Source organism: Bombina bombina, chromosome 10 (assembly GCF_027579735.1).
Source record: "Bombina bombina isolate aBomBom1 chromosome 10, aBomBom1.pri, whole genome shotgun sequence".
NCBI classification, from domain to species: Eukaryota; Metazoa; Chordata; class Amphibia; order Anura; family Bombinatoridae; genus Bombina; species Bombina bombina.
The window spans coordinates 100,726,489-100,747,577 of record NC_069508.1 but is presented as its reverse complement, the minus strand read 5'-3'; the positions used below and the strand labels follow the sequence as shown (position 1 = coordinate 100,747,577).

The window sequence follows — 21,089 nt, the reverse complement described above, 5'->3', positions numbered from 1 at the left end:
CCCACAATCCGAAAAAGCTGCACGAAGCGTGTTTAATAGGAATGTGCATTTGTTGCTTTCGGGGAGCAACGAATGTCAAAAAAGGCTCCCGAGAGTGGCATTTGTCTCTTTTTGGAACCAGATATCTTATTAAAGTGCAGCACAGAAGAGGATGCTCCGCGTCGGATGTCTTGAAGATGGACCCGCTCTGCGCCTGATGGATGAAGATAGAAGATGCCGTCTGGATGAAGACTTCTGCCCGTCTGGAAGACCACTTCTGCCCGGTTGGATGAAGACTTCTCCCGGCTTCGTTGAGGACTTCGGCCCGGTTGGGTGAAGACGTCTCCCGGTAAGGTGATCTTCAGGGGGTTAGTGTGTTAGTTTCTTTTAAGGAGGAATTGGGTGGGTTTTAGAGTAGGGTTGGTTGTGTGGGTGGTGGTTTTTAATGTTGGGGCGGTATTTGTACTTTTTTTTTTTACAGGTAAAAGAGCTGATTACTTTGGGGGAATGCCCCGCAAAAGGCCCTTTTAAGGGCTATTTGTAATTTAGTGTAGGGTAGGGCTTTTTTTATTGGGGGGGGCTTTTTTATTTTGTTAGGGGGATTAGAGTAGGTGTAATTAGTTTAAAAATCTTGTAATTATTTTATTATTTTCTGTAATTTAGTGTTTGTTTTTTTCGTATTTTAGATCATTTTATTTAATTGTAATTAATTGTATTTAATTTATTTAATTTATTTAATTATAGTGTAGTGTTAGGTGTAATTGTAACTTAGGTTAGATTTTATTTTACAGGTAAATTTGTATTTATTTTAACTATGTAGTTATTACATAGTTAATAACTTTTGTACCTAGTTAAAATAAATACAAAGTTGTCTGTAAAATAAAAATATTAGTTATATTGTAACTAGCTTAGGGTTTATTTTATAGGTAAGTATTTAGTTTTAAATAGTAATTATTTAGTTAATTGTAGTAATTTTATTTACATTTATTTAAATTATACTTAAGTTAGGGGGTGTTAGGTTTAGGGTTAGACTTAGGTTTAGGGGTTAATAACTTTATTATAGCGGTGGCGACGTTGTGGGTGGCAGATTAGGGGTTAATAAATGTAGTTAGGTTGCGGCGACATTGGGCGCGGCAGATTAGGGGTTAATATAATGTAGGTGTCGGCGATGTTGGAGGCAGCAGATTAGGGGTTCATAAGTATAATGTAGGTGGCGGTGGTGTCCGGAGCGGCAGATTAGGGGTTACTAATATAATGTAGGTGTCTGCGATGTCGGGGGCAGAAGATTAGGGGTTAATAAGTGTAAGATTAAGGGGTGTTTAGACTCAGGGTTCATGTTAGGGTGTTAGGTGTAGACATAACTTTTATTTCCCCATAGGAATCAATGGGGCTGCGTTAGGAGCTTTACGCTGCTTTTTTGCAGGCGTTAGGTTTTTTTTCAGCCGGCTTTCCCCCATTGATTCCTATGGGGAAATCGTGCATGAGCACGTTTTACCAGCTCACCGCTAACGTAAGCAGCGCTGGTATTGAGGTGAGATGTGGAGCAAAATTTTGCTCTTCGCTCACTTTTTTGCGGTTAACGCCGGGTTTGTAAAAACCCGTAATACCAGCGCTGTCTGTAAGTGAGCGGTGAGCATAAATTGCTCGTTAGCACCGCACATCTTCTAACGCAAAACTCGTAATCTAGGTGAGTGTGTTTAATGTCCCTTTAATAATGAGGTTGAGAAGTAAACAGTGAGTAATGCTGTGCTTGGTGTTAGGATAACATATTGTTAGGAAAAAAGCTGTTTGTGATTTTAGGAGAATAGTCGTACTTTACCAATATCTTCACTGAAGGAAACAGCAAGAACAAGGCAGATAAATTAGGGGATATATTAACTGGCAACTTCAACTAAAATACTTAGGGCCTGATTACAAGTGGAGCGCTAAATATCGCTTTAGTGAAAACGATGTTTGTGCTCCACTGTGTAATACCAGGGCACCCTAATGTGTGGTGGTATTACAAGTTGTCAGCAATGCGAATGCGAGCTATGGGAGCCTCGTTATTATGCCGTGACACACAGCATGAGAACCTCGTGCAGCAAAGGGGGGTAAAGTCACGCATTGTAAATATATATGTAAATGACTATATACATATATATTAGTGTGTTAATATGTGTATATACACATTAGCACAAATATATTTGTATATAAAGCATATACATGTATATTTACTGGGAACATACAGTTCCCATAAACTTCGATGTAAAGGCACTTTTCAGTGCTGTTTTTCTTCGTACACCCCACACCCATATTTCCCCCCAAAATACTGCCTAGTGCAGTTATTTTATTAAATAAAATACACTACACTTGATTTTATGGCATTTGGGGCACATTTATAAAATTAACCAGAGATCTGATCTCTGGTTAATTTTATAAGCGCTAATTTCTACCACAAGTTTGCTGGAGCAATAACCAGCAACTTATAATGGCTGATTAATTATCGCTGGCCTGCAAACGGGCAAATTTGCCCATTTACAGGCGCGTGATAATTTAGCGCCACACTTATAATCTAGCCAAAAGTGTGAAAAAGCTGCAAAATATTTGGTGAATTAAAGAGGCTTCTAAATGAAACGTCACCAATAAGCAGACACTTTACAAAATATATTTACCTCTAAAAATGCCTTGTGGAATGCGTCTGAAACATAGAGATCAGATCTCCCCCCTGCAATGATTCCTGTAATTAAGAAAAAAAAAAAATATTGAGAAAAAAATAAATTAAATCGTGAATACTGCAAAAGTCAACAACCTTACAACATAATAAATAACATTGAATTATTTAAGATCCCATGAGATCAAAAATGAAATAAAGCTATTTAAACAGATATTCCATCCATAATTGGAATCCACATGGGTGCATTTCAGTTTTGAATAGAAGCATTTTTGTAATATACATATATTAGCAAAAATGCTTCTAGTAAGAGCTATAGCTGTTTTAAAAGTGTATTTAAGTATGCACCGTACACCAGCATTTTAAACAAAACACTTGCTCAGAGAGCCTAAGGTGCTTGTACTGTCTGGTAATAACTCAATTTGTTAATTGCTGACATGGCAAGCCCCACTGGCAATCTGAGCAGCTGCAGTATGTAAAATGTTGGTGCACTGAGAATATCTAGCTATGCTTCACATGCACGTGCAGAGAAAAATGTTCACACTATAACAGTGATAACTTATTAGAAGCATTTTTGCCAATACATGAATATCGCAAATATGTTTCTATTCAAATCTATGAGCATTTACATTTGGGCCAAAATGTCCATTTAAATAGAGTATTAGAAATATATATAAAACAGATTTCTAGAATTTACCTGGTAATCTTGCAGTGTTTGGGTCAAAGAGGTCTACAAGTCCCATCTCTTGTAGCATTTCTTTCACGCTAAAGGAGTCATCAATTCGAAATCGGGGTAGATGGACAGATACCTGCACCTCGCGACTTTGGTGCAGCCAATCCCCTAACTTGTCCAAATTTAGATTTTTCTCAACCTTCTTTAGAGAAGTTGATAGAAATGGCAGTACTAACACCATTGAGATATCATCCCCTTTGTAGGGTAACTCAAGGACTTGCACTTTATCATCTGGAAAGGAGCCATAACGGAATAGACCTTCCTGATACATAGTGGGGACAGTGCAGGGCTTTTCTTTCCTGTGAAATTGTTCTAAGTTTGTATTTTCTTGTTGGAACTTTGATTTCCAAAGGCCCTGTTGCAATGAGACAAAGACGTATTGGGTTAAGATTCATTACTTGTTAAAGCAGCTAGTTGATTACTAAATACCCTTTAAAGCTCAATTAAAACACAAAAAAAGTAAGTAATTTAAAAATTATAAGTAATTTCTGCCATAACATAAATAGGTCTCAATAGAATTGCCATAAGAGACCAAAAATGTCAAACGCTTTAAATCTTGGTTTGCAATGATCAACTAAGCAGCAGTTTAGTATTTTATCAAAACAAATCATTAAACAGAAATAAATCTGTTGAGTTCATTTTGAGATATGTAGAGTGTACATATACACATTTAGTGTATTGTAGGAGGTGTTACTGCCCATTACTAGAGGATCTCGCTATCTCTCTAACGAGACTGTGCTCCAGCTACTCTTACCAGCAGCAGCAGTGTTTACTGAATCGTTTCTGTTCTCTTTCCAGGGGAAACTTAATTCCACCTGTAAAAAAAGTGCATGAACTATGTTCCCATGCATTCCTGCTAGACTTGACCCCTGTGTGTATGTATATATATATATATATATATATACATACAGTATATATACATACATATCTACACACAAGCTTATCTAACGCTTCTTCCTCTATGGGAATAAACATAATTCTACCAGCTTTATTACCATAAAGATGGTTTCCCTTATTGTTAATGAAAAGCTATCACTGGATGGAAGGCTAGGAATAGATGCCATGATTGGAGGAAGCCAAATTCGTCATCCATATGCTAAAGAAAGCAGGAGATGCAGGCGGAGGATCAGTGTTATGTTTGCCATGAAGCAAAGGTAAGTATTTTAAAAAATAAGCGTCTTTGTAAACTTTAATGAGATTAAGTGCCCCTGTTTTTAAGATTATTTTTTGATCCTGGGCTTAAATTCATTAAAGTTTAAATTTATTAAATTTAACGCATATTAAATGTTTGTTATGTGAGTCTATGGTGAATAGGTAAGCAAAGAAGTGTGATTTTGTGTGTCACGGTTGATAGGAATTAAAGAGACATAGGGGTAGAAGGAGAAAGGAGGTAGACAGAGGAAATAAAAAATAAAATAAAATAAAAAAAAGGTGGGAAGGGTTAGGTAGCGTGAATAAAGTATTTAAAGGGTGATTTCCTTTATAGGGGTAATCGTTCCAGAAGGCCAGCATCACCTTGTGTGTTTCAATTTGTTTAGTTTTAAGGTAGTGGTAGCGCTCGAGAAGCAGTAAGTCAGTGACTTGAGACTGCCATTCTTTTGTGGATGGGACATCTTGGAATTTCCAGTATTTAGGAATAAGTTGTTTAGCTCCAATGAGCATTATTAACTAAAGAGCAAGTTTAGTGGGTTCTGTTATTTTGGGAAAGGAAAGAAAAAGTATAGTTTCAGGGCTATTCAGAATAATTACATTCAATGTATCTGACATGATACCTAGGACTTCCGTCCAGTAGTCACGCAATTTCTGACAAGACCACCAGATATGGAGCAGAGACCCATCTTCTCCACAGCCCCTCCAACATTTAGTACTTACAGTGGGAAAACATTTATGTAACCTTTTGGGGTTAAATACCACCTCTGCATTGGAGTTTAATTTGTATCTCTTGGACAGTGTCTCTGTTAAAGTAAGGCTTGTGTTTAAGATGTGTTATGTAGTGGATGAGTTGGTTATATCGCAGCCATGAAGATAATAGCCTCTTGTGTCTTTATTGCATAAGTTGTTGTAAACACAGTTTGCCATTGTCTATCGCGTAGAGCAGTATACCCGTTCTTTGACTATATGGTTTACACAAATGCAATCCTAATTGACTGTATGGAAGATCAGGGTTTTTGATTATGGGCAACAAATGTGAAGCCTTGGAGGAGATGTATGTACTAGAGGCTAGTGTTCTGTCCCATTCCTGGAAGACTTCTGTGATCAGGGGGTATTTGGCTATTGACTTGGGGCATTGGTGTGAGGGTATCCACGTGAGTGTGCCCACATATTTGAGGCCACGCCTTGTATTCGGTGTTGTGTGACCACTCCAAAGGCATTGTAAAAGGATGGCTCTGCAGTAATATGCTATATTTGGTAGGCCCAACCCACCACTATCTCTCAGGAGGTGCATTGTTTTCTATTGGATTCTAGGTCTCGAACCCAACCAGATAACTTGTTGAATAACCTTCTGTGAGTTATATAACCTGTAGGGAGAGCGATTGGTATAGTTTGGAGTAGATAAAGAATCCGGGGGAGAATATTCATTTTAATAACCCCAATCCAGCTGAGCCACAAAAAAGGTTTATTTTTCCATGAGTAAAGGTCTTTAGTAATATTTTTGAATTGTACTCAAATGTATTTGAAAAGGTCTTTAGGGCTTATTGTGAGATATGTACCCTAATACTTTTTAGGCGCTATCGTAATGTGGTGGTCGGCTGGGGGATTGTTGATATTGAAAAGTTCTGTTTTTGTCAGATTTAGATGGAATTTTGAGATATTCCCATACTTATCTATTTCATCAAGTAATTCTGGGATAGAAACATCTAGGTTTGTGAGTGTATACTGGATGTCGTCTGCGTAAAGTGCTTGTTTGTGTTCCATGTCTCCCACCCTGATCCCGCTTATTTTGTCATTGGTTCTGGTTTTGTGCACTAATATTTCTATTGACAAGGCAAATAGCAGAGGGGACAAGGGGCACACTTATCTCGTGCCATTGCCTATTGTGACTCGGATAAGGTTTCATTCACTCTGACACATGCCTTGGAGGATGAGTAGAGTGCGAAGGTCATGTTTAGGAAAGGGTTGCAGAAGTTCATCACCTACATCATCTGATGCAGGAAGAGCCAATCTACCCTATCAAAGCCATCTCTGCATCAGTCGAGAATAAGGCCATGGAGATCCCCTGCACCTGTGCGTAGTTTATTAATTGAAGGACCTTCGTAGTATTGCCCTTGGCCTCCCGACCAGGCACGATCCCCACTTGGTCAGTTGATATTAACTCTGGGAGGAATTTGTTCAGGCGTTTCGCTAATGTTTTTGCAAGGATCTTGATATCAGTGTTTATAGTAAGGAATTTTTCAGGTTTTATATTATATTAATAATAATTGCAATATGCTCCTCAAGCATTGTTTTGGAGAGGTGCGGGTGCTCACGCAGGTTATTAAAAAGTTTAAGCATAGAGGGTGCCAATATGGTTTGGAATGTCTTATAGTACTTCGGTGTGAACCCATGTGGGCCAGAGCTTTTACCGCTGGGAAGTTCTGTTATTGCTTGGGACAACTCTTCAACGGTTATCCTGGAGTCTAGAGTTATCAGGGAGTCCCAAGCTCTGAATGTAGTTTTCTATAAGATGTTGCTTTATGATGATCAGGTCTTGATTTAGTATATTAGTGTTATTGTACAAGCGGGAAAAAAACAAGCTATTTGTGAGCTACTTTTTAATGATGTACCATCCGCCGCTGTGATCAAATGTATATACGATTTGAGTTGCTTTCTGTGAAGCGTTCTAGCCAATATATTACCGGGTTTATTATTCCCTTCATAATACTGTTGTTTGAGTGAGCTTTATGCTGATGTGCTTCTAGAAGATGCTGTTTAAGTTCCTGTATGGTCTGGGTGAGGGAGGTTAAAATCTTGTTATCTGAGGGATTCTGTTTATGTTGCACTTCAAATAAGGTTATGGTGTTTAAGAGTTGGGAGTGTTTTTCCCGATATAGTTTTAAAAGTCATGATTTATGTTTAATCATTACCCCTCACATTATGCATTTGTAGGCCTCCCATATGTTTGTCGTGGTAGAGGATAGTGATGTGTTGAGCTGAAAATATTTTGTCAAGGTTTTATGTAGGTCAGTTCTAATGAGTGGGTTTTCTAAGAGAGTGTCCTCTAGTCTCCAAATAAAGGACAAAATCGTTATGTCTGGCCATAGTACTGAGCAAGTGACTTGGATGTGATCTGTTCAGGTTATAGAGCCTACGTTGCAAGTGGCTGTTATTGTTAGTCCCGTTGAGTCTGTGAATATAAAATCAATTCTTGAGTATTTGTTGTGAGGAGATAAATAAAAAATGTGTAATTCCTATCTGTTGGATGTAGAGTTCTCTATGTATCATGGAGGTTGAGGTTGGTAAGTGTGGATTTGATAATTTTTTGCTGTGTGGTCTTTAATGCTACTCGTGCGAATATTAAAGTCACTTGTTAGGAACACCATTCCCTTGGCATAGTCAAGTAACAGGTTAGACAACTTTTTCACCCATCAATGTTCAGCTTGGTTTGGTGTGTAAACGATGACTAATGTAATTGGGTGTCCGTGAAACATACCAACTATGAGTATGTAATGACCCTCAGGGTAATTTTCTGCATGGGAAATTTGCAAAGGGAGTGATTTATGCAGCAGTATAGTCAAGCCTGAGGCAAAGAACACTGTAGGATAGAGAGTGTTATAGAAAAATAAGATGTGGCTGTTTAGTTTCCCGAGTTACCGAAAGGCTATTGATCGTTTTCCAGGATTGTTAAGACCCTTTGCATTTATAGTGGTAAGGTTAAGGGAATGGTTCTGAAATCTGCTGGTTCTGGGAGGCATGATTGAAGGTAAAAAAATGGGGGGCATTAGTAGTGAGGAGGGGTAAGGGGGTAGGTGTCAGGGGGTATAGTGGAGAAATGAGAGAGAAGGAACAGTTAGATCACTGTAAAGGTGGAGTTAAAGCCAAGGGTAGGGGAGATCGATAGTGAGTGTGGATAGGTGTGTGACACACAGTTAAGTACACAGATTATTATTATTTTATTATTATTGGTTATTTGTAGAGCGCCAACAGATTCCGCAGTGCTATAAACAAATGCAGAGTACAACAAAACAATTATAGTGATCAAATGGGTAGAGGGCCCTGCCAAGAGTTGCACTGTGGTGGTCAGCTCTTAAGAAGGTGATCTACAAACAGCTGGACTCTTAGGCTTACATGCTAAGGGGGTTCAGGGGATAGCAATGGAGGAGAGGAACTGGTATAAAGAAAGGTTAGCGTAGGTTGTATGCATCCCTGAACAGTAGAGTCTTTAGGGAGCGCTTGAAGCTTTCAAAACTAGAAGAGAGTCTTGTGGAGCGAGGCAGAGAGTTCCACAAGATGGGAGCCAGTCTGGAGAAGTCCTGTAAATGGGAGTATGAGGTCATGAGCAGAGCGAATGGGATGGGAGGGAGAGTATCTGGAGACAAGGTCTTAGATATAGGGGGGAGCAGTGCAGTTGAGGGTTTTGTATGTCAAAATGAGTATTTTGTGTTTGATCCTAGAGGCAAGAGGGAGCCAGTGAAGGGATTGGCAGAGAGGTGCAGCAGATAAAGAGCGACGTGTAAGGAAGATGAGTCTGGCAGAGGCATTCATTATGGATTGTAAAGGAGCTAGGACGACAGGTGGGGAGACCAGAGAGGACAGAGTCGCAGTAATCGAGGCAGGAAAGAATGAGAGAGTGGATTAAAATCTTAGTTGTGTCTTGTGTAAGGAAGTGTCTAATTTTAGAGATGTTTTTAAGGTGGAAGTGGCAGGCTTTAGCCAAGGACTGAATATGACGAGTGAAAGAAAGATCTGAGTCAAATGTGACCCAGAGACATCTGGCATGTGGGGTAGGGGTAATGATGGAGTTGTCAACAGTTATAGAGAGATTTGGGGTGGAGATTTTTGAAGAAGGGATAAAATAAGGAGCTCAGTTTTGGAGAGATTCAGCTTGAGGTAGTGAGAGGAAATCCAGTTAGAGATGTGAGAAAGACAGTTAGTGACACGGGTTAGCAAGGAAGGAGGTAGGTCTGGTGCAGAGAAGTAGATTTGGGTTTCGTCAGCATACAAATGATATTGTAAACCGTGGGACTTTATTAGGGAACCTAGTGATGACGTGTAGATTGAGAAGAGAAGGGGACCGAGGACAGAGCCTTGCAGTACTCCAACAGAAAGTGGTGACGGGGCAGAGGAGGCCCCACTAAAGGTACGGTTTGACAGGTAGGAAGAGAGCCACGAGAGGGATGTGTCACAGATGCCGAAGGATTGGAGGGTTTGGAGCAAAAGAGGGTGGTCAACAGTGTCAAAGGCTGCGGACAGATCAAGGAGGATAAGCAAAGAGAAGTGGCCTTTTGATTTTGCTGTAAGTAGGTCATAGGTAACCTTAACAATTGCTGTCTCTGTGGAGTGATGATGTTGAAATCTAGATTGCAGTGGGTCAAGGAGGGAGTTTATTGCAAGGAAAGGGGATAGGCGTGCATAAACTATTTTTTTGAGCTTTGAGGCAAGAGGGAGGATGGAAATAGGGAGGTAGTTGGATGGGGAGGTAGGATCAAGGGAAGATTTTTTTGAGGATAGGTGTAACCAGTGCATGTTTCAGCGAAGAGGGAAATATGCTGGTGCTGAGGGAGAGGTTGAAAATGTGTGTGAGTATAGGGGTAAGGGTAGCAGAGACGGAGGGGAGTAGCTGTGAGGGGATAGGGTCAAGGGGACAAGTAGTGAGGTGAGAGCGCAGTATAAGTGACAAAATTTCTTCATCAGTAACCGGAGAATGAGCTAAGTTTAAGGTTATGTGGGTTGTGGTTGATTGAGAGCATTTGAGGGGGTGAGAGAATGGAATTATGTTGAGAGCTGATTTCATTTCTGATGGAGTCGTTTTTGTTATTGAAGTGGCTGGCAAAGTCTAATAGAGAGCAAGTTTGCAGTCAGACAGCTGTTCGGCTTCAATGAGCATGTAAGGTGAAGAAAATCAGAGAGAATAAAAAGCTGTGGGGTAGTAACCCCATGGCAGGCATAACCAGTTCTGAAATAGAGTGATGGTGCAAAACAATTACACAGCACCATTTGTTTAAATCAGCATAGGAGGAGGAGGGGATTTATGGGGATTGAGGGGAAGGGAGGGTAGTATAGGACAGTTACATGGAGTGGGACCATATGTTGCATGTGAGTCTCCCTTTGGGAAAACTATTATGCTGATGTTAAGGGGGGGATAGCTTCTAAAATAAATAGTGGCCAGTGGATACTTTCTCCTGAGTTGACTTGGCAGACTCTTGGAATGAAACTAACATTTTTAATAGGGCATTAGAAACCAAACATATAAAGTGTTTAAACAATTCATTCCTACAGTAATATTAAACATTTATAAATTTAGTAGGTACAACATTATAAAGGTAACTAAATACAAGTGTTTTCAAAGGTATGTAACTCAAATACCAATTAAGGAAGAGGCCAATGTCAGCCCAGGAGAACAAAAGTAAGATGTCTCCTCTACCAACCCAGTGGTAAAAAGGATACTAAGTGTCCTGGATAAGGCTATGTGCCCAAGTAGTTGTTCTTCTATCCTCAGTCAGTTTATGCTTGGGAGGTTGGAGGTGTTGAGACTACAATCGTTTGTATCCATAGGTGTAAGTGGGTGTATGTAGAGATCTGAATAGAAACTGGTCAAGTGTGCTCCTGGTCTGTATAAAGCTGTTTTGTTATCTTGACTGGCAATGATTGATACTGGGAATCCCCACCAGTATTGGATATTGTTGGCTCGGAGGGTTGAGGTGATGTGAGCTAGGTCCCGTCTTTTCTGAAGCGTTGCAGGAGAAAGATCAGAAAAAGGTTGATTTCCACTCCAGCATGGTATATCGGGTGTTTGGCCCTGGCGCACTTGAGGAGATCCTCTTAGTCTCGGAAGTTCAAAAACATGATAATAATGTCTCGAGGAGGGGTCTTAAGTGGTGGCTTAGGTTGTAGTGCTCTGTGAGCGTGTTCTATGGGAAAATCAGATGAGGTTGACGTTCCCTTTATTGTGCGATATAGATCCTGCAAGTAGCCCTCAATTGCAGAGGGATAAACGTTTTCAGAGACGCCTCCAATACGTAGGTTATTCCTACAGCATAGATTTCCAGGTCTTCCAGCTTGTATGTAAGGATCTATATATTGTCGGTATGAGATTGTAACTCGGCAGCGTGTTGTTACACAGTGGTGTGTGCGGTGATCTGTGCTGACAACTTGTGTCACTCTGGTGTCCAAGGCACTGAGATCTTATCAGAGGTCATTAAAAAGGCTGCACATTTCATGCATGACATTCCTAATATCTTTTGATGTGAGATTTAATAGGGTTTCTTTAGTTACATAATCTGTTAACTGAGGGTCTGGTTGGTGGACCTGAGCTGTAGTACTTGGGTGTCTAGTAGACATAGTTTCTCATAATGTGTGCTGAGTAGTGTCTGCCTGCTTTAGGTATCCATTAAGTAGGCGAGATGTAGAGTTCTTTTCTGCTTTACCTAGCTTTTTATTAGGCATTACACCGTGGGAGATCACAAAAGCGGTGTGTGTGGGATGCAACTGCATCACTGGACGTTTGTGAGCATTTGCGTGTAAATAAAAGCCAGGGTTATACAGACTTTGTATAGGTGGGAAAAAAACAATTGTTCTCTAATTAGCTCTGTAGCATACAAGTTTAAGAATGTATTTCCTGCTCTAAGGAGCTTCTATTCACTTTGTCAGTTTACCTAGGGTAGAGTACTGTAAGGAAGGAATAGACCAAGATGATAGACCCTGTGAAGCCTCCGATTAGATTATGTATGTAGCTATAATGGAGCCTTTTACTGTGTAGTGGGGAGCAGTGTTCTAGTTAGGCTGTATAAGGTTCACAATTTCTGTAAAGGGCTCCTTGCTTTCAGTCAGGTGTGGCTCTGATGGTGTTATGAGAATTTAGTTTAGTTAAGTAAACACCCTATAGAGGGGATAATGCACAACCTTCCAGGTCTTCTGCTGTTTATGGGAGGCTATGATCAGAATGTGATGGGTATGACTGTATCACATATAGCATATTAGCGTATTTTGTTTGAGGCCTTACTTGTTAGTTTATAAGAGCCGTGTGTCTTCTCCTCCCCGGCAGCTAGTGGAGGTGTGCAGTGCCTCAATGCTGTATGTTAATCGGTGACTAATGAAAGTTTCATTTTGACTTTAATATCCATTTAAAGGGACATTAAACCTAATTAAAATGTTTCTTTCATGATTAAGACAGAGAATACAATTTTAAACAACTTTCCAATTAACGTCTATTTAATTTTCTTCATTTTCTTGCTATTCTTTGTAGAACAGGCAGCAATGCACTACTGGGAGCTAACAAAGCATTGGATGGATCCTATAACATGAGGCCTATATGTGCAACCACCAATCAGCAGCTCCTGAGCCTACCTATGTATCCTTTTCAACAAAGGATACCAAGAAAATAAAAAAAATGATAATAGAAGTTGGAAAGTTGTTTAAAATCACATGTTCTGAAAATTGCTTGCTCTAGAGAAGGTTCCGGTGGAGGAGGAGCTACATCAGGTGCTGCACAGGTGCTGCTCAGGTGCTGCTTAGCTCATTTCTCCAGTCACTGGGAAATTGGTGGAGGACTCCCGCACCAGCCCCAGGCTTTGGGGCTATTCCCCCCGATAGATATTGCAGACCTACTCCAGAACCTCACAGTGGCACGCCACCCCACTGTGCTGAGCTTACTTGCTGGCTAACTGGTATTTTTGGCTACAGCTCTCTGCCTACTGACCATTTGGTTTTGAAAGCGGCTTGTGACTGTCAGTGCTTCAGCTCACTATCTCTGACTTTACTTACAGCCCCGCTATTCCTCGGAAGCCCATCTCTCCCCCCCTCTGTGCGGCTACCACCCCTGAATTAATTATCCCTGAATGACGATCCGCAGTCTTCTCAGCCTACCTGTCGCCCCGCTGGTCTCTGCGGGTCTCGCCACCTTGGGCCCGCCCCTCGCCCTCCCCCACCGGTGCTGCGTGGGAGGGAGTCGGACCCGGAAGGGCTGCTGGATCCAGCGTGTGGCCGCCTCTCTGCCCCGTTGCCCGCTTGGTGTGGCGCCATCCTCCCCCCCCCCCACTGGTGCTGCGTGGGGGGAGTTGGTTGTGTTCTTCTCTCAGGGCGGAGGAGCCCCGGCCCTGCTGTCCTCGAATTGTCCCGCAAACGGCTTGAAGTCGGATGCCGCGGGTGGTAGCCGGACCAACAGCACAGGAGGGGGTGAGTTTCATTTAAAAACACTGTGATACATGTTATATGGTAGCGGCAAAATTGCAAACTTCAGAAGAGGAAACTGTAAATATCGAATAATACTGAAGTAGAATAACTAAACCTTACACGCAGAACGGATGATTTTCTAAATCTGAAAGGGCATTACAAGAAATCCCCATTTAAAGTAAACAGACATATACCCTTGCCTGGGCACTCAGGAAAGGTGGATAAGGGACAAACATCGCCCTATAGCTGAATTTAACTAATACATCTCAGACTGAAAACACTATAAGTTTTAATCTAATAGACTGTCTAAACTTCTAACCAAACTCATGCTCTTACATGGACATTGTTAATACAGAGCAATACAGAAGCAGGATAGCAAACATAGCTCTGTAGCTAAGTCTAATTGATGCACCTTGGACTGAGAATATTATAACCCTTAATTCAACAGTCTATCTTAATGTTGTAACTAAACCTATGTTTTTGTATGTAAATGGGATTGTTTTCTCCTCTTCCCCCTTCCATTCCTTTGCTCCTCTCCCCTTCCCCCCTTTCCTGCCTTCCTGTTTAAAACATAGTGTATTAACACAGCTGGACATATCTTTAATTTTACTATGTGTTTAGTAATAAGGGTGTTGACTCTAGACATAGGTAGTAACTTCTAATATTGGAAGGGAGGGGAGAGAAAGGGGAAGAGAAAAGAAAGAAAAAACTAACTACAGAAATTAATATTGTTATACCCTATGAGATAGAAGTGATTAGAAACAGACTTGGGAGCTAACTACCCAGACTCAAACGAATGGTAGAAATCTAAAATGACAAAATAAGGGAAAAACCCTACACCTTCTCTTTAAAACAAAAACTACTTTCAATTAATTCCTTAGTTACCAATACAGTGCTTAGAGCGCTACAGGGGTTAAAATAGTATCTAAATGTGATTTCATATGAACTTAGAAAGAGGAAAGATAAAGGGAAAAAAGGAAAAAAAAAACAAAAAAAAAAACGTTTTGAACATCCTAGATGAGACTAGCTCAAAAACAGATAGTAACTCATATTTATTTCTCACTTTTACTTGAGAGATTAAATCCCCCTATAACATCAAAGCACTAGACCACAACAAGATTATATTTAGCTGCGCTCCTACAGCTCAGAAGTTGATACACCAATCCATAGTTAGCATTATATATTTAAATATCTTTTCTTCACGGATTGAAAGTACTAAGGTCTTTAGAGATTAAGGGAGGAGAAAAAGAAAGAAAAAGAGAGCGAATTAACAATAGGCAGGATTGCTCTAAATGAATAATACTATTTCAAGTGTCTCTGAAATATAGAGATAGTAAGCCATATACGGCGAAATCATAATACAACCCTACTGGCCTATGTATAGAAGATAGAAAGGGGGAAAAGAGAAATCTTCCCTTTTTTTTTTTTCTTCCCCTCCCCTCACCTCACTCACTCCCAGATCACTTCACTTATATACTATTAATTAGATTATCACAACCTATAGCTTTCAACACATATTTGGCTCACTTATAGTACCCACTTCACTGACTCCTTTTAGGGGTCTTGACCTCTTTTTTTACTAACACTGTACTTTTTTCTTATAAACACTAGTACCACAAATTGCTAAATCCAATTGAAAGTCACTATCCTTAACTGGTGCAACCATAAGCACCCTCACGGCTCAATCACCTTACACGGGCCACTCACTAACTCCCCACTTTGCCCCTCCTTCCCTATTTTCCTACTCCCCCTTTTTTTTTTTTTTTCCTCTCTTCCTTTATATAAAGTAGTATATGAATAAATTCCTTGGTATCTCTCATAAAACACCCTCACCAGGAATGGCAGGCAGACAAAGAGATAAGAAACCTAAGAGTGTACAGGACCCAGTGCCCGACACTCAACTAACCTTAACAAGCACAGTCACACCCGAACCATTAAATGTCCAAAACTTAGTTGCCAACATTTCTGATGCCCTCTCTCCTAAATTTGATGCTTTAAGGATGGAAATTAAGCAGGATATTTCCTCTCTATCACAGGAAATTAGACAATTCTCCTCAAGAATGCAGGAGGTTGAGCAGAGAGTATCTGATTTGGAAGACACAGTAGTAACACAAGGCACTAAGATGGATAGCATTAATAGCAGTAACCAAAAAATTCTCATGAGATTAGAAGATCTAGAAAATCGTAGTAAAAGAAACAACATTAGAATAATAGGTCTACCAGAGGAGAAACAATATGAGGACTTTTTTTGTTTCTGATACACTAAAAACAGCTCTCAAACTCCCACATTTTCATAATAACATTCTGGTAGAGCGGGCCCACAGAATGGGTCTAGTACAGTCAGCCCAAAACTCCAGCAGAACTAGACCTGTCATCATAAAATTACTGAACTACCAAGATAAAGTTTCTATTCTCCAATTCTATCGCAAAACACAACCCCTTATTGTTAATGGAGCTAAGATCCTCATATTTCAAGACTTCTTGGCTGAGACAGCCTCCAGGAGAAAAGTCTTGGCACCTATATGCACTAAACTCATTAATGCTGGAATAAATGCAACCATAATTTACCCAGCCAAATTAAAAGTAACTGTTAATGGAATAGTACACTTTTTTCTGGGAGGCACACGCAGCCGAGAAATTCTTTTTATCTCTAAACTCACCAGCAACAGAGAATGTGGCCCCCACTTAGCCAGTATGGGCTCATAATTCGGGAATGCCCCCACCCAGGGATCTATGGGGCAAGCAGAGATTGTGTTAAGTGTTTTTCTTTTTCCCCCTTTTTTTTTTCTCTCTTTCTCTTGCTATCTCCCTCTCTCCCACTACTCCCTCAAGACAAAGAATCATTAAAGACACAGAGAAATAGAAAAATTTAGGATAGTCTCATGGAATGTGGGAGGGATTTCCACCCCTATCAAACGGAAAACCATACTGACACATTTAAGGAAATCTCAAACTGACATAGGGCTAATTCAAGAAACTCACCTCAATTCAGAAGAATCTAACAAACTCAAATCCTCATGGGTTAAAGAGGTATACTTCTCGCCAAGCGTAGGCAAAAAAAGGGGAGTGGCAATATTAATAGGGAAAAGAGCTCATCTTGAGGTGATTCACTGTGAACCCGACCCGGAGGGAAGATATGTCTTGTTAAAGGTAAAAATTGCTCAGGAAATCTATACAATTTGCAATATCTATGGTCCCAATACTCTTGATCCAGAATTCTGGAATAGAATTCAAACTAAGCTTCTTCTTTATAACCAGGGGCTTCTAATCATAGGTGGCGATTTTAACATGGCACCGCACTGTCCGCTAGATAGACTTAGAGAAGCTATGAAGCAGAAAAAACAAAAAAAGGATAACTTAGAATTTAAAATGATTAAGAAAATAAAGCAGAATTTATCATTGTATGATATCTGGAGAAGCCAGAACCCTGATACTCAGGAATTCACGTGCCTCTCAAAAGCGCATAAAACTTTGTCTCAAATAGACTTATTCCCCGTTGATGAGCGATTGGGCTCTCTAAGAGCACAAGCAAGTATTGCCCCTATACTGTTATCAGATCATGCTCCTATTAATTTAGATATTAAACTTGAACATCCAAGACTTAAAACCTCGCGTTTCTATTTTCCATACTATCTAGCGACGGATATGAAGTTTAAAACCCATCTCAGATCGAAATTTGAGGAATACCTCCAATTTAATTAAGAATATATTGATCACCCAGAATTGTTCTGGGAAGCCGCTAAAGCGGTGCTTAGGGGTGAAATTCTAGCTTACAACATAATCCTGACTAAAAAACTGAAGTTAAGGGACACTGAGATACAAAAAGCGCTAACTAATGCATATAATAAATTCATGTTACACAAGAACGCTTTAAACTGGTCGAAATATGTGCAGGCTAAAGAAGCCCGGGACACATTTATTTTGACTCGACAAACACAAAAGGAGTTAAAAACCCAGGCTAAACTATACAGATTTGGGAACAAATCTGGAAAGATGCTAGCCAGAATGATCAGCAATGAGAAAAAGCAATCGCACATAGAAGAAATCCTAGAGAAGGGTGAGCAAACCCTAAACCCAGACAAAATTACATCCATATTGGTAGAATACTATCAAGACTTATATTCTGGTAAAAGTTATGACCATGACAAGGCAGTAGAATTCTGGAACAAGATTGAAACCCCTCTACTGGAGGATGATGATATCAGTAGGCTTAATTCCCCTATATCAGCGCAAGAGCTATCTGAGGCAATTGCAGGTCTATCCACTAATAAGGCAGCTGGTCTGGATGGCTTACCTAGTGAATTTTACAAAATACTATCTTTAGAAATCTCCCCGTATTTAATGAACTTATATAATGATTTTTATATGAATGGTAAGCTACCTACACCTGCATTCTCTGCGTCTTATACGACTTTGATTCTCAAAGAAGGGAAGGACCCAAGGCTCAAAGAATCTTATAGACCAATAGCCTTACTCAACTCAGACTATAAGATCCTCACCTCCATCTTAGCAGCTAGACTGCAGTAAATATTACTACAGGTGATCCATCCGGACCAAGCTGGCTTTATGAATGGGCGAAATTCTTCAGCAAAAATAAGGGAGGTGATACTTACATTGGAATATTTTGAAAGGGCCGCTTGGACGGGGGGGGGGGGGAGATGCTTGCAATACCAGATATGGCTATTCTTTCTATTGATGCAGAAAAAGCGTTTGACTCTGTTACTTTCAGACATCTTAATACAGCCTTGATAAAATTTGGAATCAAGGGCAAATTCCCCGAATTCGTGAAGAACCTTTATAAAAACTCAGCTACACGTTTGATTATTAATGGTGTTATATCTTCATCTATAACTCTTGAAAGGGGAACTCGACAGGGGTGTCCACTCTCCCCCCTCCTGTTCAACATGGCCATAGAGCCCTTAGCAATTATGGTACGACAAAGCTTAGAAGGAATAAAGATCTCAAATCATGAGATGAAAATAGGCCTATATGCAGACGATGTACTCATCTACATATCAAATACTAAAATTAATATCCCAAAACTTATGCAGATAATAGATCACTTTGGAGCCTTTTCAGGATATAAAATAAATCCATCTAAATCAGAAATTCATTGGATCCGCACGGATAAAGACTCATGTATAAATAACCCCTTTAAAAGTATAACAGACTCATTTAAATATCTAGGAATAAATATTCCAGTGATCTCTGATAAGTTATATGAATTGAATATACCCCCTATTATTAGGCAAATTAAAGAAAAATTGAGAACCTGGCAGACACTGCCTCTCTCAATCTCGGGCCGAGTGGCAATATTTAAAATGATTCTCCTTCCCAAATTGTTATATATACTCATGAATGTTCCAGTAATTCTATTTGAGAGGGATGTAAGGCTCATCAACAGCTTAATTAGCCAATTTCTTTGACAAGGGAAAAAAGCACGAATTTCTCTTAATAAACTCTTTCTCCCATGTGACCTAGGTGGTATGGCACTTCCAGATATTAGATCATACAATCTTATCTCTCTGGCACGAATAGCAAGTGACTGGATCCTATCTAAGGATTATATCCTAAATAACCAGCTTGAAATAAATATTTGTGATCCCTATTTACCCGTAGCACTTCTGCACTCCCCTCCCAAAGAGCTACCTTCAGAAATCAAAAGACTTAAATCGATTTCCAATCCTATTAGGCATGGTGGAAAATATCAAAAATTCTGCCTTTTAACCCTAAGATCTCAAATTATCTTACCTTGATCGGGAATCCAAAATTTCAACCCGGTCTCCAATCTGAGATCTTTAATAGATGGCACAAGAATGGGTTAAATAAGCTGATCTTTTTGATAGATGACGATAGGAAGACTATTAAAACATTTGAAAAATTAAAAGGAGAATATAATTTACCCAACAAAGACTTCTTTGTATATCTCAAGATTAGGCATTTCCTCTTGGAAACGACTAGAAAGACAGGGTGGTGCTGGAAACTAGGTAAAATTGAAAATTGGCTCACACTTATCAAGGTAAACCGGATGTCTATCTCAGTGTGCTACCATCTTCTAGCTATTAGTAGGGGCAATCAGAACCTAGCAAGGCTTGCCCTAACATGGACTTCATTGTCAGATTGGAACAGGGTTGACTCAAAAATAATCCACCAATCTATAAGTAAAGTAAAAAAAATAACTCTTTCAGCCACCTGGCGGGAAGCGCATATTAAAATTCTTCATAGGGCATAACTACAAAGCACAATAATTAAACAGCGCTAGCTGCCAGGGGTGATTCAAAATTGCTATGATGTAACACCAAGAAAATAAATAACAATGAAAATTATAATAAAAATTAATACTTAATAAAAACAAAAAATAAATATGAAAAAAATATAGATTAGCGTGTATTATTTAAGAATCACTAATGATTATTGTACAAATTCCTAAAGAAAAAAAATTTAATATGTAAAAAATGGAAAATGCGCTCAGTACCCAGCGTGTCTGAAATCCAGAATTGCTTAAAAAAACAATGTCTCTTGGAACAAAAGGATACAGACATAAACAATGAAGAAGATATAAGGAACTTCTTCAATAAATGGGCAACATATATCAAATCACTCCCTGAACACGAAAAGGAATATATGATCTTCCCTTTCCAAAATTCTGAATTGATACTACTAGGTATGTGGTAGATGGGAGATTGAGGGAGATGAGAGAGAAGTGGTTATATTTATTATTTTATTTTTTTATTTTTTCTCCACCCTTTTATATAAAACTAGAAAATCCCAACATAAAGTGACATAAGGTAGTGATCCTTTTTTACTTTTTCTTTTGATAAAATGCAAATTCCCTCAGGAGAGGATGGAGGGTTAGAGGTTATTTCTCTTTATTATCTGTTTGTTTTCTTTTTGTTTTTTACCTCCTCTCTCTTGAAATAATTTAAGATCAAAACCATTGTACAATATCACTTCTGATCTTTTTTATTTCTGTTGGTTAATAAAGAATTTAAAAAATAAATAAATCACATGTTCTATCTAAATCATAAAAGAATTTTGTGTTTCATTTCCCTTTAAGTCAATATATTATTTAACTTTATTTTTTTCCTTGAACTAACTCAAACGTTTAAAAACATTTGTTGAGAATGGTGGCGGCTATTGAACTGTTTTTATATTGGTTAGTCATTATTCACTAGTTTACCCAAATGGTGTTGCTCTTTACCAAAACGACTCAAACATGAAACATAGAATGGTTATTTTAAGATTGTTTGTTACTAATAGGCATGTGTATATATTCGGCATTCATTAACCCTTTCGTGTCAGGGTTAAAGTGCCTACATCGGAACAACTGTTCCAATGTAGACAAATTGAAACCACGCGATCGTACACACGATCGCGAGATTTCAATTATTGGATTGCATCTGGGGGGCGTCCCTACAA

General features: G+C 39.3%; 1 protein-coding gene across 1 annotated transcript in view; it reads right to left on the bottom strand.

Moving 5' to 3' along the window:
• The window catches only part of SERPINC1 (serpin family C member 1), a 77,250-nt gene that overhangs the window by 14,522 nt on the left and 41,639 nt on the right, over window positions 1-21,089 (bottom strand). The window contains exons 5-6 of the mRNA XM_053693278.1: window positions 3,327-3,717; window positions 2,631-2,695 (exon numbers count right to left, since the gene is read on the bottom strand). Of these exons, the coding sequence (XP_053549253.1) occupies window positions 2,631-2,695; window positions 3,327-3,717 (456 nt within the window). The remainder of the gene's footprint in view (window positions 1-2,630; window positions 2,696-3,326; window positions 3,718-21,089) is intronic.